We start from the raw sequence: 26,644 nt of genomic DNA, 5'->3' as shown, positions 1-26,644 counted from the left end.
TTGCATTGACAGCGGGGCAAGGCGGGAGCACATAAAGAACATCTGAAATGTGCAGCTTTATATTAAAAACAATGTATTTATGCCACGTGGTATTTCTGGTCATGTAAACATTTCCCCATAATTAGTCGCTGTGTCTCGTCCTATTAGCATGAGTTTTCTTATACATCAAATATAATTATCATTTAGCTACTATACCTTTTACTAACAACAAGCACATCCACTCATATTGGTTTACATGTTTCACAATAATTGTTACCTCCGCCACCAAAGGTGGACGGAGGTTATGTTTGCACCCCTGTCTGTCTGTGTGTGTGTGTGTCCGTTTGTGAACAAAATAGCTCAGATAACGGATTCGGCCGAAACTTGTTGGACAGGTTGTGTGTTTGACAAGGAAGAATCGATTCAATTTTGGTGAAGATCCGGATCCGGATCTGGCTAGTATAATTTTTTAAGTGATTCTTCACCATTGAGTGATATGGCGAACCTGAGTGCTGTTCTCGTTACACTGCGCTCGCGAAGCGAAAAGCGGGGTTAAGCATTCAGGTACGTACGTGTGCCGTGTGCCGTGTGCCACACGTCTGCATTTTAAAATTCATTTTCTCGTCAACCGTTGGTCCGATTGACATGAAATTTTCACCATAGGAGCGCCTCCTCCTGTAGAATATTCTCATGATTATTATGACGTCATAGGTCACGTGGTACAGGCGCCATCTTGGAAAAACCTCGCACCTCTATATCTCTGAAACCACTCTGGAAAAAATTGAGACCTGGCTCATTGTCAACTACTCTCCATGGGGAATAAGATATGCTAATGATGATGTCATTGGTACCTTCGTTATGACGTCATAATTCGACAAATACAACACTTATCCATCCGATTTTTATTTTTTTTCAGCAACTGTTGGTCTGATGGACTAAATTTTCACCATAGGAGCGCCTCCTCCTTTAGAATATTTTAATGACAATCATGACGTCATAGGTCATGTGTTACCGGCGCCATCTTGGAAAAACCGAAAAACGTTGCACCTCTATATCTCCAAAACCGCTGCATGGAAATTGAAACGTGGCTCATTGTAAATAACCATATGGGGAATAGGTGTTGTTAACGATGATGTCATTGGTGCCATATTATGACGTCATAATTCGACAGGGACAACGCATAGTCTGATCAGTTTAAAATTTATTGAGCGTGATCTATGTAACAATTATTTAGAGAATATAAATTTATGATGTCATCGCTCACGTGGTCTGGCAGCCATATTGGATCAAAGAAAAAAATGTTAAAAAATAGAAGAGTTGGCTCGCAACAAGTTGACCGCGCAGGGTAAGTATTCTATGAATACCATCGAGTTTCATACTGATTTACCTCCGATACAACATACAAATTCATACAAATACACTCTCTACTGCTGAAACACACCTGGAGGCCCACATCTTTCACCTGCATTACATGTAGGTAGGCTGAATTGTGCTACATGGAGGCTTCGCTGCTTTGGTTTATCAATTGTAGTTTTGGGCCTTTCTTGATGTGGGCCTATGATTGTTTTCTGAACAGCAATTCCATTCATCCTGTGTGTTGTACCTGTTGCTCCAACGGATCTGCTCAGGTAGCACAATAGCAATTGTTTTTGCATTTTTGAAGTGCAAAAGCTGTATCAATCTCTAACCTTTTGGAATATGATATTCCATGACCCAGACGGTTCAGAATTTTTTACTAGTTCAACATTTCCAGGAAGCCCCTTTGGGTGTCTACGGGGTAATCCCCCCCGCCCCCCAAATGTATTTGCTCCCTTCTTTGAAACAACAACACACTATTTCAATGAAACTTGACCACAACCTTCATCACCTGTGATGTACCATTGTTTGTTGAAGGCATTGGAAAAATTGGTGTCTGAGGAGATATACGGGGTAGGGGTTGCCCCCCAAAATAGGTATTTTTTTGTTTGTTTGTTTGTTTGTTTAAAATCTTATGATTACGTTAGTATGATTGTACATGCTGCCCTGTCTCCTAGCAACCATTGAAAGTGGTTTAAAATACCTTTAGTCAGTGTAGTATACTGCTTTATTATACCAGGTGAGCACCCAGAGGTATTGCCCCTATTTTTTTTTTTTTTTTTTAAATAAAGCTACACATTCCAGATGTCCATTATGTGAAAATGTAAACTTGGGATATAATACTTACTACTTGAAAAATATCAAAATAATTATTTATTTAAAATATTATTTCCCCCAAGTGGTACCGGTAACCAACTGTGTATTGGCCCATGGACTAAAGGTAGGAATAAGGAGTGCAAGTGAGCATTGAGCTTGGATTTTGGTAGTTTGTAGTAGATACTTCATTGCTCGATTGATGAACTTATTCCACGATTCTGGGAGCTCGCAAGGAAGCGTCCTCGTTGGTATTCCCATCACAGGTGGATGAATTGTCCGCACGTTGTATAAACGGTATTTTAAATGCGAGAACGATCGGAACACTGGGAATACGCACCATTGTGCTTCTTCATGAACAGGTACCGGAGTACATCACCTGTTTTTCTGGGGATTCCAGGAGGGGGCGACAAATCACCGACCTGGGATACCATCAGCAGATCCCGCTCGCACGACCAGCTTCAGGTGCGGGTGGTGAGTGAAAGTTGTGTAGGTGGAGGGAAAAATGCAACTACTCAATCGAGATGGTAGTGAGACGCGTTGTCCGTTAAGTTTGTTTATTTTGAACCTTTAGTTCGTTTCTTCCTTTGGAATATTGAATTCCAAAACTAAGATTAAAATAAATAAAAATTCCAAATTGGAAAAGAACAATTTGTTTCCAGGACCGTGGTAGTTTGGCAAATTTAGCGAGCGCGGGCGGGGAGCCAACCGGTGAGCAAGGGGGAGCAACAATCGCGCAGGCATGAAAATCCACGGCCTTGGAGATCGGGGCGGGGACGGGGGCAGAGGGGGCGGGGACGGCCGACGGAGACCGACTCGGAGCGGTTGTGGCGACACTTTCCACCTGCTGTCCGCGTGCGAGGGTTGGGGGAGGCGGACGCGCGAGGAGGAGAGGGATACGCGTGGGGAGGGGGCGATCGGTGCCGCGGCGTCGGCCATTGGCTGCTCGCGTCGCCACCTGCTGCTCAAGACGCGGCGGCGAAGCGCGCGCCCCATTCAAGGCGCTGGACGGGCGCGCGGGTGTCACCATGCCGCGCTCGTTCCTCATCAAGAAGCACGGCCAGGTGCACAGGAGACCCGACTACGGTGAACTGGACTCGCAAACAGGCAAGTCCGCTTGGGGGACCCGGGGCCGCCCGGTCGCTTCAAACTTCCCTCCGACGTGACGTTTCCTGTCCTTTGTGATCGCGAATTGTGACGTTTATCGAGACCGCTAAGCTTTGTGGAACGATGCGAATGCTGGCGAAGTTAAGGCAAAGCAGGTGTGGCGGTAAATGGAGTAATAGGATGAAAGGTGCTCTCTCGGTTGCTATGAAAACGCGGTGAGGAAGGAGGGGCGAGGGGAGGAGGGGGGTGGGGGTGAGGGGGAGGGGGTCTCCCCCGCGAACAATGCGCGCGGAAGTTCATTGTTGGTGCGAAGGTGTGCATGGCGTCCCTTTAACTCGGTGTTCGGCCATTGTCGCGACGTGTTGAGGCATTTGTGCGTCACTCGACAACTCGTGACCGGAATAGTGTTGGTAGTGGGGGTGATGCTGTCGGACCACGTGGAGCACTTCCATTCTAACGTGAACTTTCCTTTTCCCGCGCAGCGATCATCACCCCGATGGCGGCGGTCGCGGTGCTGCCCCTTGGACCCCATCCCGCCCTCCTCGGTGCCGGGGCATGTGCTCCGGGCGCGGGCTACATCATGCCCCACGAGATGCCCGGCCCCGGGATTCCGGCGATCCAGGCGGGGTGCACCCCGGTCACCGCCCACAGACCGCTGTCTCCGCACCAGCCGTTCCTGGGTCCAGGGAAGGCATGGCGGGTCCCGAGCCCCGAGGCCGGAGACACCTTCGCGCCGAGCGCCGCCGGCAAGACCCCGAGCTCCCCGGGCGCCGCCGGCAAGATCCCGAGCTCCCCGGGCGCGGGCGCCTTCCCCACGATGCCCGCTCCAGTCGGGGCGAGACCCGCGGACGTGAGCGACGCTCCAGGTCGCAAAGCCTTTAGCTGCAAACATTGCGACAAGGAGTACCTGAGCCTGGGCGCGCTCAAGATGCACATCCGCACGCACACCTTGCCCTGCGTGTGCAAGATTTGTGGCAAGGCGTTCTCGCGACCGTGGTTGCTCCAAGGGCACGTGCGAACGCACACAGGTGGGTACTTTACCTGCACATGCCTCGATGCACCAGCCGATGTATATCGCGCGCCGGTTCGAGACGGTTGCACACCCGGCGTCATTAACTAACGTCGTGATGTCACCACCTGTTGCTTTGCAGGTGAGAAACCGTTTTCCTGCCAGCACTGCCGCCGCGCCTTTGCCGATCGCTCCAACCTGCGCGCGCACCTGCAGACGCACTCCGAGGTGAAGCGCTACCAGTGCAAGGCTTGTGCCAAGACTTTTTCACGGATGTCGCTACTCAGCAAGCACGGGGACTCGGGCAGCTGCACGGCCCACTGATCACCTGTCCAGTACTCCGAGCGACGAGCGTTTCACCTGCGCCCACCTGTTTGCGTCTTCAATCATCCCCTCCCTCACCGTGGTGCCTCACACCCCCAACCCCTCGACCGTGGACCCAACGGGCAGCACCCTCACCTCTACCACCCACGGTCTTGCTGCCTTCTATTGTTTACCTATTCGGTGCTTGCTAAAAGATAACACTCCTTTTGTATGCAATGATTTTTACACCAAAACCAGTATTTTCTTCTTCTATTTTTTACCTGCACAATTGAACTTGTAACGAAGTTACCGGTATGCCGTATCCATAGTATATTTTTCCATTGATAATGTAACATAATATGCACATTTTTAATAAAACTCGGAGAGCATTAAGGTGTGCGCCTTTGGGGTGTGTGATGTGAGCTCAAATTGGTGCGTTCTTCGTTTGTTTGTTTTTGTATATTAATGCTCGTGCAGGTGCAGCTTCTCTCGTCGGCGAGTTATCGCCGGCATCCTGCAACAACTTGCACAAATTCCTGCCTTAACCTACCGGGGGCACTTCCGCTGCGGCCTCGGCCAATGGTGCTGCTTACGGAAGAAGAAGATTCCCACTGTAAAGCACCTGCTTTTGATGAAGACCGTGGGGTCTTTAATGGTCGTCAGCAAACGCGGGTTAACGTAGATCAGCTTGAGCCTGGCGGTCTGGAGTCGGGTCGGGAATCGAACTCTTAACTATTAATGTGCTACCTGTACACCACCTTGACTGCATTTCGAATCCACCTGTGCCTCCGGAAACAGCGTCCAGGTGTCGATGTCGTGTTACCGAAGGGACGCGGCAGTGCGTGCTTTTATTTAATTTACCCGGGATCCACATCAAGGGGTTTTCGTGGTGGGGATCGATGTTTGCAGAAGGGATGAGTGAGATGAAATCACTCGAGGATCTGAGTGCGACAACACTCGTGAGTCGTGACGTATCAGGCAGTAAGCATTGTAAATGTTTTTGGTGTAAATGACAAAAGTCTACACTCCACTGTTGGGTCTCAGCCTTAAGTTTTTGCTTCATAACTCGGAAACACGTTGGAAGATCGACTCGTATCATCCGTTTTAACAATCAACTGGTGGAAGAGAAAGAGGAAAACCCTCAATCCCAAGTGGAGGACGTTCCCAGTCCTCCCCCTTACCAGCCCTTGGCCTCTTTTCCACTCCCAGTCCTAGTCCTCATCTTCCCAGTCCTTCTAGCCCTCATCTTCCCAGTCCTAGTCCTCATCTTCCCAGTCCTTCCAGCCCTCATCTTCCCAGTCCTAGTCCTCATCTTCCCAGTCCTTCCAGCCCTCATCTTCCCAGTCCTTGTAGCCCTAATCCTCCCAGTCCTAGCCCTCATCCTCCCAGCCTACCTCCTCCCAGTCCTCATCCTCCCAGTCCTCCTCCTCCCCCTCCTCCCAGTCCTCCACCTCCCAGTCCTCCTCCACCTCCCAGCCCTTCTCCTCCCAGCCCTTCTCCTCCTCCCAGTCCTTCTCCTCCTCCCAGCCCTTCTCCTCCTCCCAGCCCTCAGCCTCCTCCTCCCAGTCCTCATCCTCCTCGTCCTCACCCTCACCCTCCCTCCTCACAGCTCTCCGCCTCCTCCCAGCCCTCCTAGTCCATATCCTTCTAGCCGTCACTCTCCATCCTCACAGCTCTCCTCCTCCTCCTCCTCACAGCTCTCCTCCTCTTCCACCCAGCCTTCTTCCTCCACCTCACAGCTCTCCTCCTCCTCCTCCTCGCCTTCTTCTTCCTCCTCTCAGCCCTCTTCCTCCTCCTCCCAGCCCTCTTCCTCCTCCTCCTCCTCCTCCCAGCCCTCTTCCTCCTCCTCCCCCCAGCCCTCTTCCTCCTCCTCCCCCCAGCCCTCTTCCTCCTCCTCCCCCCAGCCCTCTTCCTCCTCCTCCCCCCAGCCCTCTTCCTCCTCCTCCCAGCCCTCTTCCTCCTCCCCCCAGCCCTCTTCCTCCTCCCAGCCGTCTTCCTCCTCCTCCCAACCCTCTTCCACCTCCTCCCAGCCCTCATCCTTATCGTCCGCCTCCTAGCCCTCACTCTCCCTCCTCCCAGCTCTCCTCCTCCTCCTCACAGCTCACCTCCTCCTGCTCCTCCTCCTCCCAGCCCTCTTCCTCCTCCTCCCAGTCCTCTTCCTCCTCCTCCCAGCCGTCTTCCTCCTCCTCCCAACCCTCTTCCTCCCAGCCCTCATCCTTATCGTCCGCCTCCTAGCCCTCACTCTCCCTCCTCCCAGCTCTCCTCCTCCTCCTCCTCCTCCTCCTCCTCCTCCTCCTCCTCCTCCTCACAGCTCTCCTCCTCCTCCTCCCAGCCCTCTTACTCCTCCTCCCAGCCCTCATCCTCCTAGTCGTCACTCTCCCTCCTCACAGCTCTCCTCCCAGTCCTCAGCCTCTTAGCCCTCACTCTTCCTCCTCAGTGATCCATCCCCTCACCTGCTCCCCGTAAACAAGGATCCTCATGACGCCTCATTATGTTTCATGCTCACAAATGCTATCAGCTCTGTTTGTGTAAACTTTCAAGTCCAAGGAATCACATCAAGCAGGTGACTCATTTGCGTGAGCTGCAGGTATTAACATGCGTGTTTATCATAACAAAGCGCTTCGCACCGCATCACAAAACAAAGGTAAAACGTCGACTATTTATTTATTCAATTTGCAAAAAGGTCGTTTTCACGGCTGACAATGAGGACGAAGGTTTCTCATCGGTGAAGCCACTTGGCAGCACAGCTGGAGCTTCAGACGCGAGACCTTCGGCCGCATAGGGCGAGCAGGAGGCATGACCCACGGCCGTCCCGTTTGTCCGTTTGGCGGACATCGGGTGTAATTAGCCCCCATCGGGACGGAAGTCACTTTCAAGCCGCGCGTTCGCATCTCCTTGACGGGTGTCACATGTAATTGGCGCTTCGCGGTTAAAACGGCGCTCGAGCTCTTGCCTTGACACCTCCACGGCGGCACCTGCCGGGCCTCGTTCCGTCGGACGCGACTACCTTCGGTGCAGACAGGTAGTGCGCTCGACGACGGGGGAGTGGACCCGGGTGATTAGGAGGGCTTGGCGCGGTCGGCCGCCGCCGCAGTTTCCTGTGGATGTGAAGGGGAGGGCACGGGCTCAGCTGGGACCGCTTTCCTGGCCGCGGCCCCAGGATCCCTGACGCCAGGACACATTCCTCACCCCCACCCCTTAAACCCCATACCCCAAAACCTCCAGCAGACAACCCCGAACACATGAAAACAAAATCCTTAGCACAACAATTATCATTATTCGTACGAGCAAGTGCTTTGGCAAATAAAAAAATTAACAATTCATGGACGTGTGATCATAAAGGTAACGAATTGATTGATAACACCTGCACGTGTGACCGATTTATAAAATGTTACTTCTCCCGCTGAGGTAAAAACATGGCGCCCTCTGAGGAGATTATATTTATTAAACAACAACTTAATAGGCGAGGAGAGACCGTGGACCCGAGATGGTTAAAGACCTCGGATGGATTCGCACTTTGAGTTGTCTGACGCAGCAGGTATACATTGACACCTTGAGGAATTCGCGAGGAACTGCCGCACATGACGGTGGAAATGAGGAAGAAGAAGAGGAGGTACAAATATTTGTTCCATACAAGTGTAATTGCTTGTGAGAGTCGCTAATAAGATCCATGAAGCAGCTGAATGGACCTCCTTCACCCCCAAGCCCGCTCCGCCTGCCTCCAACCGCCTCTCCCCAGGGACTCTCCCACCCCACCCCGTCCTGAGATCGCACACGGAGGCGCCAGGAGGTCAGACCCCCATCCTCCCAGGCTCCGAGTTCAGCTTTTCCAGATGGGCGCTGGCTCCACGCTGGCCAGCAGGTTGGAAAGGAACACGTGCCGCGCACATGTGGATTCTCACACTGTTTCTCTTGCCCACGTGACCCGGAGATGCGCGCGTACGTCATGTAGTAAGTACCCCGTGCCTCGTGACACCGCCGTACACACTCAGTCTGTTCTTCGTGTCCCCTGTTCCATTCATTCGAAATACCGACGCACGTCCATCACACTTTCCCAGTTTCCTTTACATGATGCACTTTCGCTTTTCCCAAAACGCTTTTTCGAATTCCCTGCAACATATGCTGCACCATGTTTATGGTGTGTTCGATCACATCAGCGCTGGTATCCGGTGAAAGATACCTGTTATTACCTGATCATCAATTAATTAGCATCAATTATGGTCCACACATCGACCCGTTATCTTTACATTAAAAGGCTTCACTTAATGAACCAGAAAACATGGAATACAAGAAACGATCTGAAGCCATTTAGTTTATCCGCAAGACACGAGCTCTCCGTAGCACCCTCACGTATCACCTGTACGGATCACCTGTGCAATCACCTGTAGGCTACGGACCAACTGTCGATATCACCTGTAGGCATATAAGGTCACGAAGTTCGAACGAGCTGGCAAGATGGCCTAGAGGTGTGCACAAGATGGCCTCCATTCGAATCCCGACCCAGCCATAAACTGTCATCCTGGTGTGTCACAGGTCGGGTGATTCATCAATGTGTCCCTGGGTGAACGTTAAACCGGCGACCAATCTATCGGTATTAGTTGGTGGATGTTAAAGATCCCTATGGTGTCTTCGCGAAAAGGAGGTGAGTTATCGCAGGCACCCTTAACAAATGCCACATTCCTGCCCTAACTACTGCTGGGAAACTGGGAAGGCAATGACAAGCCACCCAGCATAATCATTGCCAAGAAACTCCTTCGGCAGCCCCGACGATCTGCAACAGATTATGGTGCATCGGAATCGGATTTCGTTCCACGAATTGCAATTAACTGTTTTACATATCACATGAAGCTGGTACACGTGTACTTACAACCAGAATGCATTGTCACTCACTCAACCACCTCTGTCAAAATCTCAACCATCTCCGTCAAAATCTCAACCACATCCATCAAAATCTTAACCACCTCCATCTAAATCTCAACCACATCCATCAAAATGTAACCGCACCCAGAATGCATTGTCACTCACTCAACCACCTCTATCAAAATCTCAACCACCTCTGTCAAAATCTCAACCGCATCCATCAAAATCTCAAGCACCTCCGTCAAAATCTCAACCGCATCTGTCAAAATCTCAACCACCTCCGTCAAAATCTCAAGCACCTCCGTCAAAATCTCAACCGCATCTGTCAAAATCTCAACCATCTCCGTCAAAATCTCAACCACCTCCATCAAAATCTCAATGACTTCCGTCAAAATCTCAACCGCATCCGTCAAAATCTCAACCGCATCCGTCAAAATCTCGACCGCCTGTCAAAACTCCAACCGCATCCGTTAAAATCTCAACTTCCTTCATTTAAATCGTGACCACCTCCATCCAAATTTCAACCGCCTCCATCAAAATCCCAACTGCCTCTGTTAAAATCGCAACTGCCTCCGTCAAAATCCCAACTGCCCTGGTCAAAATCTCAACCGCATCCGTCAAAATCTCAACCACCTCCGTCAAAATCTCAGCCACCTCCATCAAAATCCCAACTGCCTCTGTTAAAATCGCAACCGCCTCCGTCAAAATCGCAACCACCTCCGTCAAAATCCCAACTGCCTCCGTCAAAATCCCAACCACCCCGGTCAAAATCCCAACAGCCTTCGTTAAAATTGCGACCACCTCCGTCCAAATTTCAACCGCCTCCATCAAAATCCCAACTGCCTCTGTCCAAATTTCAACCATCACCATCAAAATCTCAACTACCTCTGTCAAAATCTCAACCACCTCCATCAAAATCTCACCCACCTCCATCAAAATCTCAACCGCATCTGTTAAAATCTTAACCACCACCGTCAAAATCTCAATTTTCTCCATCCAATTCTTAACCACCTCCGTCAAAATCTCAACCACATCCGTCAAAATCTCAACAGCCTCAGTCTAATTCTCAACCACCTCTGTCAAAATCTCAACCACCACCGTCAAAATCTCAATTGCCTCCATCTAATTCTTAACCGCCTCCGTCAAAATCCCAACCACCTCCATCCAAATCCCAACTGCTTCCATCAAAATCCCAACTGCCTCCATCAAAATTGCAACCACCTGCGTCAAAATCTCAACCACCTGCCTCAAAATCTCAACCACCTACGTCAAAATTTCAAAAGCCTCTATCAAAATCCCAACAGCCTCCGTTAAAATCTCAACCACCTGCGTCAAAATCTCAACTGCCTCCATCAAAATCTCAACCACCTGCATCCATCAAAATCCCAACCACCTCCGTTAAAATCGCGACCACCTCCGTCCAAATCCCAACTGCCTCCGTCAAAATCTCAACCGCCTCTGTCAAAATTCCAACCGCAAACGTTAAAATCTCAACTGCCCCCTTTAAAATCGCGACCACCTCCATCCAAATTTCAACCGCCTCCATCAAAATCCCAACTACCTCCGTTAAAATCCCAACAGCCTCCATCAAAATCCCAACTGCCTCCGTTAAAATTGCGACCACCGCCGTCCAAATTTCAACCGCCAACATCAAAATCCCAACTGCCTCCATCAAAATTGCAACCAGCTGCGTCAAAATCCCAACCACCTCCGTTAAAATCGCGACCACCTCCGTCCAAATCCAAACTGCCTCCATCAAAATCCCAACTGCCTCCATCAAAATCCCAACCACCTCCGTTAAAATCGCGACCACCTCCGTCCAAATCCCAACTGCCTCCATCAAAATTGCAACCACCTGCGTCAAAATCTCAACCACCTGCCTCAAAATCTCAACCACCTGCCTCAAAATCTCAACCACCTGCCTCAAAATCTCAACCACCTGCGTCAAAATCTCAACCACCTGCGTCAAAATCTCAACCACCTGCGTCAAAATTTCAAACGCCTCCATCAAAATCCCAACCACCTGCGTCAAAATCTCAACTACCTCCATCAAAATTTCAACTGCCTCCATCAAAATCCTAACTGCCTCCGTCAAAACCTCAACCACCTGCGTCAAAATCTCAACCACCTGCATCAAAATTTCAACCGCCTCCATCAAAATCTCAACTGCTTCCATTAAAATCTCAACCACCTCAGTCAATTTCTCAACCACCTGCGTCAAAATTTCAAACGCCTCCATCAAAATCACAACTGCCTCCGTTAAAATCTCAACCACCTGCGTCAAAATCTCAACCACCTGCGTCAAAATCTCAACCACCTGCATCAAAATCTCAACCACCTCCGTTAAAATCTCAACCACCTGCGTCAAAATCTCAACTACCTGCATCAAAATTTCAACCGCCTCCATCAAAATCTCAACTGCTTCCATTAAAATCTCAACCACCTCAGTCAATTTCTCAACCACCTGCGTCAAAATTTCAAACGCCTCCATCAAAATCACAACTGCCTCCGTTAAAATCTCAACCACCTGCCTCAAAATCTCAACCACCTGCATCAAAATTTCAACCGCTTCCATTAAAATCTCAACCACCTGTCAATAATTTCTCAACCACCTCCGTCAAAATTTCTACCTCATCAGTTAAAATCTCAGCGACAACTGGATTCACGAGGGACTTTCCAGATAACCCCCAAAATGACGTCACTGGTACTCCAAAACGTAGTCATAAAGGTATAGAATAAGAACAAATAATAATTAAATAACTTGAATGTTAATTGATCCGCCATGTGAGAGCGGGATTCTCTTTTACACTTTCCCTCATGGCGGATCAATTACCATTTAAAGTATTTACTTCTTATTTGTTGTAACTGTTCTTTCCGTCCACAGAGTTCGTTAATTTTGTGCTGAAATAATCGATCACACACCTGGTAGAATCAGGGGTTGTACCACGTGACACCCGATGTTATGATTATATGATCTTGTATAATGTACAATCTCTTCTGTTATTAATGTGATACAAGTTGTGGTCCGAATAATGAAATAATCTGTATGTGTCGACATGCATATGTCATGTAACGTTACACATTATTACATATATGGGAACACACAGAATCATAAGTAGATCATAGATTACATGCATGAAAGCAATATTACTGCTGGAGAAAAAAACATGAAACGTCACAGAATGTGAAGTGTTATGGTGATGTGTTAGCTCAGTAAAAGTAAACTGAGGTATAAGAAACCTTGTCTGTGACTTGGCATACCTAGTACATTAAAAGGGTCTTGGGGGTCTAATGGGTAATGGGGTCTTGAGGGTCTAAAGCGTCTTAACGGTCTTGAGAGTCTAATAGAGTCTTGAGAGTTGAAATTGTTTTGAGGGGTCAAAGTGTCTGAAGTGTCTTGAGGGTTTAATGGAGGTTTTAATGGTCTTGGGGGGGGGGCGAGGGGGGGTTAAAGTAGCAATGCTCTTGAGGGTTTAAGGTGTCTTTAGGATCGTGATAGTTAAATGGTGTAAAGTGTCTTTAACGGTATTGAGGGGTTAATGGGCCTAAAGGAGTCTTTCAATATGTGTGTAAAGTTTTATATGTTCATGTGTTTTATATGTTCATGTGTTCTGTGGTCATGTGTTTAAAGTACCATGTGTTTTATACTTCTCCCACCCCCCCCCCCCTTCCCATGCCTCGTCCCCCAAAGCCCTCTCCCTCCCACAGATCTCCCGATGTCCCTGCTCTCAAATGTTGTGATTGTGTCCTTCCCCCTCTCTCCCCATCTTGTCTAGCGCTCCCCTTATTATATGTTTTATGTGTCTGTTTGATTTTTTGTGTGATTAATGTTAGCTCTTTCACGAGCCTCGATCTTGGATACAAAAAAAGGAGGAAAAAAAAAAGAAAGTAAAAGTTAACGCTTTGAGGGTCTAAGTATCTAAAATGTTTCGGGGCTGAGGGTCTTTAGTCAAAGTCTGTAAAAAGGTCGAAGCGATCTTAACTCGGTTTCAAAATTGCATTCCAATAGCACGCCATTAAAGCTACCCGCACGTGAACAGACAGTTGAGTAACAACATGGCGCCTAGTGTTAAGTTCACCTAACTCGAGTATTCTATGGCTCTGAGGAGTCGGGGGTGGGGTGGGGTAGGGGTGGTAGGGTAGGGGAGAGATGAGTTGACCCCAAATAGGACCTTCACCCCAAATAGGTTTGTTCACGGCATTAAAAAAAAAATCAGGCGTTTGCCCCTCTAAAAATAGGTATTTACTTTCTTCTCCTTAACATATTTTGTGGGCCATCCACGCCTACCAGTACCAGTGGAACCCTGGTTCTATGAGGTGAGCCCAGGGGCATTGTCCCTATTTTTTATTTTTTATTGTGAGTCATCGTGCTTCATGCAATTTGGATAATTGTACCAAAATTCATATAAAGATACCTGTCTGAGGTTAGAGTTTGTTTTTGACTTTCAAGCAACCATGATACGTTGAGAGAGAGAAAAACAGATAAAAACAGAGAAAGAGAGGAGAAACTGCTTTGCAGAACACGTACCTGTACCTGTACCTGTGCCTGCTCCTGCATGTCATTTCGCTGCGGTGATGAGCAAATAAGCAAAAAGGATACACACCTAACTTTGAGGCTCAATTCCACGGTATTGATGGTGATTGATCATGATGTTCGTGCTGGTTAACAAAGAGAATGTTATAAACAACACACCAGACAATGCTGTAACATCTAAACAATGCTGTCCGGTTCATTGTCACACTCCGAGGTTGTATATTTCAAAACTCAAGTTACTGAGATAATATTGTTGATGATGTGACGACAGCTCAAGAAAAACGGAATGAACGGAATGAGTTTATGTGGAATATGTTATTCATTCTTTGGCACCCCATAGTCACGCCTTTAACAACGACCTGCTGTGGACCGTGACTATAATGGTCGGGCGTAAAAACTACCCACCTCGGTTTGAAAACCAATACGTCTTTGTTTCGATTATGCTGGTTTTTTTTTGAAATCGAATAACGTCTAAGATATTTAAACTGACCTGGTTTGGCAAGCAACAGCACCCAGTCCTCCTGCCTTCAGGGCCTCCTACTCCTTTGTGCTCGTTTCCCACCTCCTCGCTGTCAGTATAATTACCTTCCATACCGTACTGTCTTACTCTTCGACGACCATATATATATATATGTATGTATATATGCATTTCTTCGCATACGATTATACGGTATGCATATGCAATGCTGTGCAAAAGTCTCGGACAAATTCAGGAGTTGCAATATATGGATGTCTTGAGCATCAACAATTTACTCAAAGCATCCACTAATGTTTTCTACTATTACAACAACATTGACTGTTATTAATGCAATTTCGTTTGGGAGAGAAGAAATCAAGCTTGTCACTTAGCAATTTAGAATGCTTAACTTACATTGATTATAATAATAATAATAATAATAATACATTTATTTTATATAGCGCTTTTCAAGAAGCCCAAAGACGCTTTGACAGAGTACAAAAAACAAGTGCAAAAAGACAAAAATCAATAGGTAAATAATCAAAGCAAAAGGAAGGAGAAGGAGAAGAGATAGTCAGGGGTTAAATGCCGTGGGTTAAATGTTGAATGCAGTGTTGAACAGGTGGGATTAGAACCTTCAAAAATTTGTGATCACGATTCAAAGCAAGTTCGAAAGCATCTCAAAATGCAAAGTCTGTCTGTCCGCGTCCGCGTCCGCTTTGTACTCAAACTAAACTTAAAGAAAACAACAGTTAAAAGAAAAATTGTATAATTTATTAATTAGTGTTCTCCATATATATATATATATAATATTTTTTGAAGCAGGACTGTCTGTCTGTCCCCAAACCACTCCCTCAGTTTTGAGGCTAGCCCTGCCAAACTTCCTGTGGAACCTTTTGAGGTCCTAGCGGGTGTCCCAACGTGGGTGGGAGTTTTCATAAATTTCGCAATACAATTAGGATTTTGAGTTTCTAGCCGTACGAAACTGCTCTCTCTCCGCATGTAAACTCATTGATGGGTTCTGCATTAGCACTTTCACCATTTACCGCATGTGGAAGCATTCGCTGATTCGGTAATATCTCTACACAATTGAAATTTTGCCTCAAAATATTTTCTTTTTGAAATCTTTGCCTCCCACGCGTAGCATAGGTACCTTACTGGTATACTCATAAAGGTTTGTTGAAAATTTGATTATATCAATTAGTCTTCTCCTCATTCTCCTATTAGGGGTTTGTTGAAAATTTGAAGACGAAAGCATAAATGGTAAAACAAAATTTTAACTCTGGCCTCGACAGACGCAGACACACACACAAGCGATTGCAAAACCCTGTCTGTGGATGGGCTAGCTATACATGAGCAGCTAATATGAAGTGTTGTAGCTAATCCATCACATTTAGCAATCAAATCAAACTGATGACTCATTGTCAGGTGTTCCTGTCATTAACATCAGGTGTTCCTCTCTCCTGCAAATCCATAAAGCTAAAAGTCCAGTTTTTGTACTGCAGAATGCAGATATATCAGGATTAAATTTTAGTTTAAAACAAAATGTGTAAAATTTCAGTAAAAAAGAAATTCGCTATGGAATTGTGTTTCTGCATGAAGAAGGAAATACATTGAGTGAAATAGCTCACATCACTCGATTTCCAAGGTGTAGTATCCACAGCACAATCATCAAATACAGAGGATAATACTCGAAGATAATATCCAAGCCTTTAATTGACAGAAGAATTGGCAGAAGGCTCAGGTGTCCATTCATCAACAGTACAAAGGTCACTTTTGAAATTGGGATTTAAAGGATGTGTTACAGTAAGAAAACCTCTGTTAAGAAAGGGGAACAATATTAAAGAGAGAATAAGAACACAGAAATTGGACGATGGAACAATGATCAAATGTGCTTTGGACAGATGAATGTTTCAGTTAATTGGATGTTATCAAGACTGTGTGTGAGATGATCAAAAACTGTAACTTGTAAAGAAGCTTGCTTGAAGGCAACAATTGAGCATGGGGGAGATTCAATTAAAGTTTGGTGGTGCATTTCCTCTAATGGTGATGCATTTATCGGGTCCGAAGGGCCTTGTTTTGGTTTATTGTTGTGCTCGACTACAACCCACCACCTGGTTGTTGGGGTAGTGAGGCAGAGGTAATGTTCTCATGTGTCAGACAGACATTGTTGCTCATAGATCGCGCCACTTTAGCTGTTATGGTACGTGAACAGTGCTCTACTGCTTTATCAGGCTAGGAGGTTTAACACACACACACACACACACACACACACACACACACACACACACACACACACACACACACACACACACACACACACACACACACACACACACACACACACACACACACACATTATACATAGTCCAGGACTCAGCTGGCGTCGACTGATAGTACCTGGTATGGCAGTACCTGGTTTAGGCATCACTTTGCAGCATCTGCAGCCAGCTGTGTCCAATTTGTAAATCAAGGGCAGCTGTCATCATACCAACGACCTGGGCAGTTTGCTGCACCTATGTGCATGAGAATTCACGTTGCATACATTGCACCTGCAGCCAACGATGCTCATTGGAATAGAGAGAGGGAGAGGGATTGCACACACCTCTATCACTTTAATTGCTTCTCTTTGCAGGTTTTTCCCCGTCATTGGCACCGGCTTACCTGCTCACCACCCATTTTTACCGATACAACCATCGCACAATGCACAATGCTTAGGAAGCATGCCAACGAGGGGAAGAGATTCGTCTAAAACAACGACTCACAGTCATCATGCATACACAGTACCTTCAGAAAGTATTCAAACCCCTAAACTTTTTCACATTTTGTTGTGTTACAGCCTCAATTTAAAATTGATTAAATATAAGCTTTTGTTACTGATATACACATAATAAATACCCCATAATGCCAAAGTGGAATATACAGACTTGGCATTTAATATGGAATATTTTATTTTTCTTGACTTGGGTTTACTTTCTTAACTCGGTATATCAATCTAGTGAGTTTCGTTTACACTTTGGTGATTTATTTGTTAAAAGAACCATGTCACTGATTGTCTGTCGCAGCAAGAAGTCAACAACAGGATTATATCACAGGTGGCGTGGCAAAATGTACGGACAGGTGCATTTGATGATTGGCTTCACAGTCGGGTATACAAGGGTTGTTGCGTTCTGTATTAGTGGAAAACAACTGCTGCACGTCTCCAAAAGTTATTGCCACTTCCTCTGGAGATGGTCCGTCAACTCGACAATGCTGTTTGTCATGGAGTGGTGGCTTTACGAAATTACGGCATGAAACAGCGTGCTATTTCTCGGCAGTATGGCATCACTCAAGGTCAGGTGTCAAAGATCCTGAAACGAAATGCTCAGAGGGGTGTCCCTACTCCAATACCGAGGCCAGGACGTCCCCGCAGAACCACAAGGAGGGATGATCGCCAGCTGCACCGGTTAGTCTGCAATGGCCGTACCAAGTCAGCTAATCGGCTTAGGGCTGATTGGCAGCAACTGACAAATGTGCCTGTATCCAGAAGGCTAGTCAACCAACGACTGGTTCAAGCAGGCTATCGTGCCAGGCGTCCCCTGAGAAAGCCACGCCTGACCAGACAACACCGCCAGCGCCGATTGCAGTGGGCCAGAGGGCACCGTCAATGGCAGCCAGGACACTGGAATCACGTGATCTTCAGTGACGAGTCTAGATTTCTGGTCTATTGTCAAGATGGCCACGTCCGAGTGCGCAGACAAGTGCATGAAGCCTACAACAAAGATTGTATAGTGCCAAGAGTCCAAGCTGGAGGTGGTGGGATGACCGTTTGGGCTGCTTTTCATGCAAGGGGCAAAACTGACCTGGTTGTTCTGAATGGAAACCTGAACCAGTTCAAGCACAGGGCCATTCTGGAAGAAACATTGCTTCCATTTGCTCGTGCAGCCTTTCGAGGAAACTTTCTCTTCCATGATGACAATGCACGCCCTCATCGTGCTCGCATGATCCAACACTTTCTTGCTGACCGTGGTGTAGAGCATATGGAGTAGCCTGCCATGTCCCCGGATATGAATCCGATAGAGAACTTGTGGGCAGAATTAACGCGTCAAATCGACCACTTGGACCAGCAGCCGACCTCTGTGCGTGAATTGCAGCAGGCTATTGTCACTGCAAGGCAAGCGATTCCTGTCCAATCCTTGGCAAATCTCCTGAACAGCATGCCTCGACGTGTACGTGCTCTCCTGAATGCTCGTGGGGGTTACACGAAGTACTGAACTGTAATTTTACTGTCCATAATCCCAGTCATAATTTAGCTTTTGTTTTTGTTGAAAAAAAAATTGGCTAATGTGCAAAATAAAGAGATACTTCTGGAAAACGTACAGAAGTTTAACAGTACTGTCCATGAATTGAGTTCGATATCAGTTTACATCACTTTCAAGGATCAATTTATTTGTTTCAAAATGTCAAATGTGGTTTTTGTTTCTTTTAAAGGTCACATTAACAAAATCTAGAATAATTTGAACATAATTCCAATGAACTTTTGGTTCTAAGACATCTTGAAAAGTAAGTTCACCCCCACAAAAAAAATATTCCATATTAAATGCCAAGTCTGTATTTTAAAGAAATTTTTACAACATAATTAAAAATGAAATACAGACATTTCTAATTTACGTAAGTATTCAACCCTTGAGTCAATACTTCATAGATGCGCCTGCTATGGTCACAGGAAGCAATCCCACAAGGTTCAAAGTCCATTTATTATTAGCGATCATCCATCGGAGGGCTTGTGTGGCACACACCGTTCCACTCAGGTGAACTGAGAAAGTTCTCCAAGTCTATTGTTGTTGCAGAGGCACAACCCTTTCTCTCAGGTAATTTTCCAAGTATTTTTGGCTTCCTTTCGAAACTTTGTGAGCCATTTCAGGGAATTATCTCACACACGTGATATACGTTATTTGGTGCTCCAAACACCGCTGTTAGCAGGGGGTTTCTGCGCATGCGCACAGAGCATTCTGGGGCGGATTGCGTCATTTTGAAAGTCATGTATTGAATAGTTTATTCAGGACTTGGACCCCATATTCACCTAGACAGGTCCATACTTCTGCTGGTATCTCATCAGGTACCATTGCTTTTTTCATTCCTTTCAATGCTGTTGTGATCTCTTCCAGATTGAATGTCGTTGTCATTCTTTCATTTAGAACTGCATCTTCTATCTTTTTTTTCTTGGGTTTTCTTCATTCATAAGCCAGTTAAAGTATTGGCCCCACCTCACTTTGATCTCATCCTCTTTCACTACAGTTGCACCATCTACATCCTTAATTGTACGGACATATCCCACATATTTTGTTAATCTATCCCAAGCAGCTGCGATTCTGAAAATGTATTTTTGTCCCTCTTTTGTATGAAAACTTTCATATACGTATTTCTTCCATGGCCAAGGATCTTTCTCCAAACAATCACTTTCTTTACATTCCTTTTGGCCTTTTTGTACTGTTCTTATCTTCAAGCCCTGACTGTTTCCACTTCTTCAGTTCTGGAAATTATTACACTCTGGTCTGAATTTGTCTCACTCGAGATAGAGTGAGACTGTAGGTTTCCACTTCTGGAAGTTATTAGACTCTGGTAAGATACACATGCAATCATGGAAACGGTCGTAAAACGATAATGATAATGATGATGATAAATAACCATGTCCTTCAATCCTGGAAAATCCCACAGTCTCACTCTATCTCTTTGGAATGATATTCAAATGAACCCACCATCCACTGTAAGAGGTTGTCTCTTGGACATCTTGACCTCACCATCAGCAATGACCTTTTTGGGGTCGACCATACAGCAAAGCTGCCCTCCCAAGCCAGCCGCAGATTGGGCATCCTCCATCAATGCAAATCTTTCCAATCAGAACTACTCACAGTCTACAAAACCTTTGTCCATTTCTTAATGGAGTAACGCTCTCTGTTATGGGCTGGCGATCCAGCATCACATCTATCTCTCCTCAATTCTGTGGAATCTAAAGTTCTCAAAACGATTGGAATCTCCCATGATGAGGCCGAAGCCCAAAGTCTGTTGCTCTCACATCGCAGGCAGATCGGTGATCTCTCAGTTTCCTCTCATCTATTCTCCAATATTGCTCCCTCCACTTTCTCAGTCCTCTGATTCTCCCCAGCAACTCCACGTTGCATGCATTCTTCCAGTAACCCTCTCCTGCTTAAACTTCCAAAATCCAGGCTGACTGCACGTTCCAAATCTTTTATTTCTCGCTTCTCCCGTCTATGGAACCACCTTCCAGAGTCTGTTCTCCCATACTCTTCCCTCCAGGGCTCCAACACCATCCTGACCGATGATCTTTATCACCCCATAAACACTTTCGAACGCAACCCTCTTACTTGCTAATTCTAGTATTTTCCTCTCGTCTTTCTCTTCCTTTCCTGGTCCTTCATATCCTTGCTGGTTGTGCCAAATTGTTACCCGACGATGCAAAATGTTAATTGAACCTTGCTCTTCCACGCTCTTGTGTAAAATACAAACTTGGGTTCGTCCGTAAAGAACACCTTTCTTTCCAGAGGAGTCATCCAGGTGTGGCCATTCCACTGTTTCATTGCTGTTGCCAATTTCAGCCCTTTCGTTTGGTCGCCTTTCCTCAGCAAAGGTTTACAGGGAGCTCAACATCCATGGAGACCACTTTGCACTGATGTGTATCATACTGTTCTTGAAGAAACCTTTCCACTCGTACTTTCAGCTCGATTATTTGCAGGATCTCTACTGGATTGCCATCGACCGTGTAGAGAAAATACCACGACGTACCGGTACTTAACATCGCCTTTGGAAAATTTGAGCTTTCTTCTACGACAGCTTCAATTCTGTCTTCTGTCTTCTGTTTGGTCTTTCTGTCTTCCACCGACTCCTCTCTGGCTTATTCCCTCCTCCCCCCCCCCCCCCCCCAGCCCTGTCTGTGCTCTGTCTCCCAAATATCCTACAGGTCGCACAAGATCTGCCTGCAACCCTCATCTGGTGAAACTGCCAAAATCTAGGCTCTCTGCTCACCTTCACTCCTTCATTCCTCTTTTCTCCCACCTCTAGAACAAACTCCCTCACTCTCTTCAATCCCACTCACCCCTCCAGGTCTTTAAAACAGCTGTTCACCACCATCTCTTATCTTCCCCCATCTAAAACCTTGATCTTTTCTACCCCTGTTGATTCACCCCAGATACACTTTTCTGAAATGCCGACTTCATTCCTGGAAGTCCTAGCAGTGTCCATGTGGTTTTTTTTTTTAACTTCTCCCACCCCACTTCCCACTCTTCCTCCCACAGATCTCCCGATGTCCCTGCTCTCAAATGTTGTGCTTGTGTGCTTCTCCCTCTCTCCCCATCTTGTCTCCCGCTCCCTTGATTTCGTCTTATGTGTCCGTTTTTTTTTTGTCATTAATGTTAGCTCTTACACGAGCCTCGATCTTGTGTTAAAAAAAAAAATGGTCAAGAATACCAGTTTAATGTATCCTCCTCAGTCTTGCAGACAGATCCTGTTGAGACATGAAGTTGAGCTGTAATCTGCCGCATGGCCTTCACTAGCTAAGATTTTAATTTCTATATGCTTGTCGCGTGATTTGTTTTTTCTTCCCAGCAGCCATAGTATAAAGCTATAAACCTCAATACAATGATATCACCGCCGATGCTTCTATAGTCCTACTGCAGGTGTGGCACTTTCTGGTTGTTTGCATCTCGTCCAATCGCAGTGTACTTTATCAACACATGACTACTATGGAGAATATAATTCCTACACTTGAGATGTGATTCTATCACATTACTTTCAGGAGCACGTTCCCAACGCAGCGGGAGATGGGGTTTTACAATCATTCCTGTGTGTTTGTCTGTGTGTCTGTCTGTGTGTCTGTCTGTGTGTCTGTCCAGGCAGTACATTTTTGACCAAATTGAGGTTTTCTCATCAAATTTTCAACAAAGCTTTATTATGAGAACGTGGAGGAGACAAATTAATAATTTGGTCAAAAGGTCAACGTCACATAAAATTGTGAATTTTCATTCGATTGAACTGAAATGTTAAGAATTTGCATATTGGTCAATGAATCGGTTGACCAATCAAAAGCTAGAAGCAGATTGTTTATTTATTTATTTATCTAAATGTCAACGGTCAAGGTTGTATAAAATTGTCAATTTTCATCCGATTGACTTGAAATTTGAACATGGGTTGCATATTGAATCGCTGAAGCCTATTGCTTTTGAGGTCAAGAGGTCAAGATCATCTAAAAAAAAGTTTTTTGTTTTTTTTTCCCCCGTTTTTACTCTTTCCATAATTTTATTTCCAATACTGTGTTTCATATACTTTGCAGAATTTCTTGGAGTTGCATGACGATTTTCAGTCGAGTTTCAACCATTTTCAGTCAAGAATCTTGCGATGGAGTGGCCCGGGATCGGTTCGAGCCTCGAAACGTTTCTCGACTTGTCGAAGGTGTGTCAGGAGTGTTGCCCTCCATTGTTATTAATGACTATCTTGTTTTATATGTACAGGTGCCCAAGCAATGATGGCACAAAAAAAAATCACAAATTTGATATTTAAGCAAAATCGAGACAAATGGTCAATTTTACCACAATGACGACATTTTATTTCCTAACTTAAATATTTTAAACATTTTTTTTTTTGTTGTTGCATGAGTGTGTGTGGTAAATAACCACAGGAGAAGGCTGATTGGTTCGATCTGTCCACGTGCACACTGGAGATTTCTGTACGAGTCGCACAAAAAGTCACTCCGAAGGAATGAAAGTTTGACGTTTCGGAAGAAAACGTTTGTTGAGCCAGGAGACATGAACAAAAGAAAACCAAGCCTGGAAGCAAGATTTTGAAGGTTGTTGAAGGTTGAAGGACGTAGCAAAAAAAACGTTGTTGAAAGTCGTCCACAGGCATGTGGTCTGGTGCGGTGTCCTTCGCAATCTGTCCGGCAGACACCTGTTGCACTTGGTCTACCACACGTGGTCTTCCACAATCTACAGTTCGTGAGATTCTTCCCAAACAGTTGCATTTTAAAACGTACAAATTATAAATGGTTCATGGTTTGTTGGAAGAATATTTCACTGTTGTCAGAAAATGTGGTTTTAAACCATTTTAAACTTAGAGTGATTATTTTGTGTAACATTTTGCTCTCTCTCTGTCTCTCTCTCTCTCTCTCTCTCTCTCTCTCTCTCTCTCTCTCTCTCTCTCTCTCTCTGTCTCTGTCTCTGTCTCTTCTCTGTCTCTCTCTCTCTCGCTATCTGTCTCTTCTCTGTCTCTCTCTGTCCTCTCTCTCTCTCTGTCTCTCTCTCTCTCTCTCTGTCTCTCTCTCTCTCCGTCTCTGTCTCTGTCTCTCTCTCTCTCTCTCTCTCTGTTTCTGTCTCTCTCTCTCTCTTCTCTGTCTCTCTCTCTCTCTGTCTCTCTCCCCCCCCTCTCTCTCTCTCCCCCCCCCCCCCTCTTGCTCTCTTCCCCCCCTCTCTCTCTCTCGCTATCATCTGTCTCTTCTCTGTCTCTCTCTGTCTCTCTCTCTCTCTCTCTCTCTCTCTCTCTCTGTCTCTGTCTCTGTGTATCTGTGTGTTTCTCTGTCTCTCTCCCTATCTGTCTCTCTCTCTCTCTCTCTCTCTTCTCTGTCTCTCTCTCTCTCTCTGTCTCTCTCTCCCCCCCCTCTCTCTCTCTCGCTATCTGTCTCTTCTCTGTCTCTCTCTCTCTGTCTCTGTCTCTGTGTATCTGTGTGTCTCTCTGTCTCTCTCTCTATCTGTCTCTCTCTCTCTCTCTCTCTCTCTCTCTCTCTCTCTCTCTCTCTCTCTCTCTCTATCTGTGTCTGTCTCTCTCTCTCTCTCTTCTCTTCTCTTCTTTCTCTCTGTCTCTCTCTGTCTCTCTCTCTCTCTGTCTCTCTCTGTCTCTGTCTCTGTGTATCTGTGTGTCTCTCTGTCTCTCTCTCTATCTGTCTCTCTCTCTCTCTCTCTCTCTCTCTCTCTCTCTCTCTCTCTCTCTCTCTCTCTCTCCCTTTCTCAATTTTTCACTTTATTTAATCAAACGCTTAATTTGCTCTTGATGTGTTCATAGCTCTTGTGTGAGCATTTCCTTTAAAATTGTTTGTGGTTTCTGTTTGTGTCCTCACCTTTGGTTGGTAAAATTTTTATACTTGCTGATTTCTTTTGAATATTCTTTGTTCTTTATTGGTGTGTTTATGATCCTTATACAATGTTTCTTTGAACTCGTTGCTTGGTTTAACACTGCTTTGTGGAATGGTTTTATACTTTTATAATAAAAAGATACAAAAGTCTCTCTCTCTCTCTCTCTCTCTCTCTCTCTCTCTCTCTCTGTCTCTGTCTCTCTCTCTCTCTCTTCTCTTCTCTTCTTTCTCTCTCTCTCTCTGTCTCTCTGTCTCTCTCTCTATCTGTCTGTCTGTCTCTCTCTCTCTATCTGTCTCTCTTCTCTGTCTCTCTTCTCTGTCTCTGTCTCTCTCTCTCTCTTCTCTTCTCTTCTCTCTCTTTCTGTCTCTCTCTGTCTCTCTCTTTCTTTCTTTCTTTCTTTCTTTCTCTCTGTCTCTCTCTCGGTAGGTTCAGTGCTACCAAAACAGCTCCACAGTAAGGATTGTACTAAGTCGTTTGCTTTTGCCTTCCTAACGACAGTCACAGCAGGAATTCGTTATAGGATGCCGGCGATAACTCGCCTATTCTAAAGATCCCACGGCGTGTTTCGAAAACTTGAAAGACACCGAGGGATATTTAACGTTCACCAGCTTAACGTCTATCGGAGGGACCACACACACTTTGTGAACAAACGCCCTGGCTGCGAAGCATATATCTGACGGTTTATAATGTCGGGCCAGGAGCTAGACAGCTCAAAATGAAGTGTGCTAAAGAATAAAGTTCTCGAAGTTTATTTTTTCACCATGATTTCCCCGCCACCCTGTACTTTGGGAGAGAGAGGACTTTGGGAGGACTACCGATAATTAATACAAATATAAAGGGTGTTCCAAAAAGACCTGGATAACTTTTGTTGTTAATATGTTTAGTACCACAAATGATATAACGATACCCTTTGTTTTATATGATAGAGAAACTCATACAGTTTTCTTATGTTCAGGTCTGGTGGTTTTTTAAGGTGAAAGAAAATGGCGACTGCACTGGTGAAAGCTCAGTGTGTCGAATGGATCATCCAGATGAGATCCAACACGCAAGTTCAGTGTAATTTCCGTACAAGGTATGGAAGGAATCCGCCATCAAGGACTAGTATCACAGAGTGGTACAAGAGGTTTAAGGAGACTAGAACTTGTCAAAAACATAAATGTACCGGTCGACCAAGCACAAGTGCAGCAGACGTTGAACGAGTGCGTGAATCATTTCAACAAAGTCCCAGAAAATCAATCCGATGCACATCCAGAGAACTGAGACTACCAACCACCACTGTTCACAGGAGTTTGCATGAAAGACTGAAGCTGTATGCCGACAAGGTGCAGATTCTGCAGGAACTCAAACCAAATGACGGACCCAAACACAATGTCTTTGCCTTGGAAATGCTCAGTCGCACAGAGGATAATGAAGATTACCTGGAAAAGGTTATGTTCACAGACGAAGGTTGCTTCATGTATCGGGGAAGGTCAACCGGCACAATGTGAGGATCTGGGGCTCTGAAAACCCCCACGTGGTCATTGAACATATCAAGTGTTACGGGGTCCCCCCCTTACCTCTGGTCTCGGTGGACCTCCGAACCCCGAGAGGGTCCCTGGCAGAAAGATGTGTTATCCTTGGTTGAAATCCAGCAAATAATGAAACCCTCAATGGAACCAGCAAATGAAACAGTCAAATCAATAATGCAACCACACCAGGTTATAAACAAACAATAATATATTATAAATCACACACAAAGAGCCATACAACAATGGGGGCAATCACCCATACTTTCAAATCTTACGATGATATCCTTGTCAAGCCCCTTAACCCCACACTCACGGCACCTCCCCAATGTCTGCACCCCTCCAAGGCGAAGTCCCAATGTCTCTGTGCGCTCCCACGATCGGGGAGTCAAGGCCCGATGGTCAATTGAGGCGTAGGCGAGCGAGACGACCCCGAGGTCACGTTGTTCAGCACCCAGCAACACAGCGGTGGAAAGGAACCTCACAAAGATGCGCTCCGACGTACACGTTGCGGTTCAATCCGCGAGCCTCCGTATAATTCTCACGTGCCCCTTTCTGGCACAGCCGTCCCCGGCAAACCACCGGGGAATAATGCCCAGCCGA

General features: G+C 46.0%; 1 protein-coding gene and 1 long non-coding RNA gene across 2 annotated transcripts; both read left to right on the top strand.

Annotated features, from left to right (window-relative positions):
• Window positions 1-3,009: 3,009 nt before the first annotated feature.
• Window positions 3,010-4,960, top strand: LOC137434674 (zinc finger protein SNAI1). Its single transcript, XM_068127820.2, has 3 exons — window positions 3,010-3,255; window positions 3,738-4,283; window positions 4,407-4,960. The coding sequence occupies exons 1-3, from the start codon at window positions 3,177-3,179 to the stop codon at window positions 4,586-4,588; spliced, it is 807 nt and encodes a 268-aa protein (XP_067983921.2). The 5' UTR covers window positions 3,010-3,176; the 3' UTR covers window positions 4,589-4,960.
• Window positions 4,961-8,464: 3,504 nt separating this feature from the next.
• On the top strand, window positions 8,465-23,229 carry LOC144893562 (uncharacterized). The gene is made up of 3 exons (XR_013624466.1): window positions 8,465-8,518; window positions 22,745-22,863; window positions 23,090-23,229. It is a non-coding gene; the product is annotated as an uncharacterized LOC144893562 (long non-coding RNA).
• Window positions 23,230-26,644: the final 3,415 nt, after the last annotated feature.

Source organism: Myxine glutinosa, chromosome 9 (assembly GCF_964187855.1).
Source record: "Myxine glutinosa chromosome 9, kmMyxGlut1.1, whole genome shotgun sequence".
NCBI lineage: Eukaryota > Metazoa > Chordata > Myxini > Myxiniformes > Myxinidae > Myxine > Myxine glutinosa.
The sequence above is the reverse complement of the archived record's forward strand: the minus strand, read 5'-3'. Positions and strand labels throughout refer to the sequence as shown.

Coding starts and splice junctions, on each gene's coding strand:
- LOC137434674 (XM_068127820.2), top strand. CDS start 3,177: ATGCCGCGCTCGTTCCTCATCAAGAAGCACGGCCAGGTGCACAGGAGA. Junction 3,256..3,737: donor TGAACTGGACTCGCAAACAG/GCAAGTCCGCTT, acceptor TTTCCCGCGCAG/CGATCATCACCCCGATGGCG. Junction 4,284..4,406: donor GCACGTGCGAACGCACACAG/GTGGGTACTTTA, acceptor GTTGCTTTGCAG/GTGAGAAACCGTTTTCCTGC.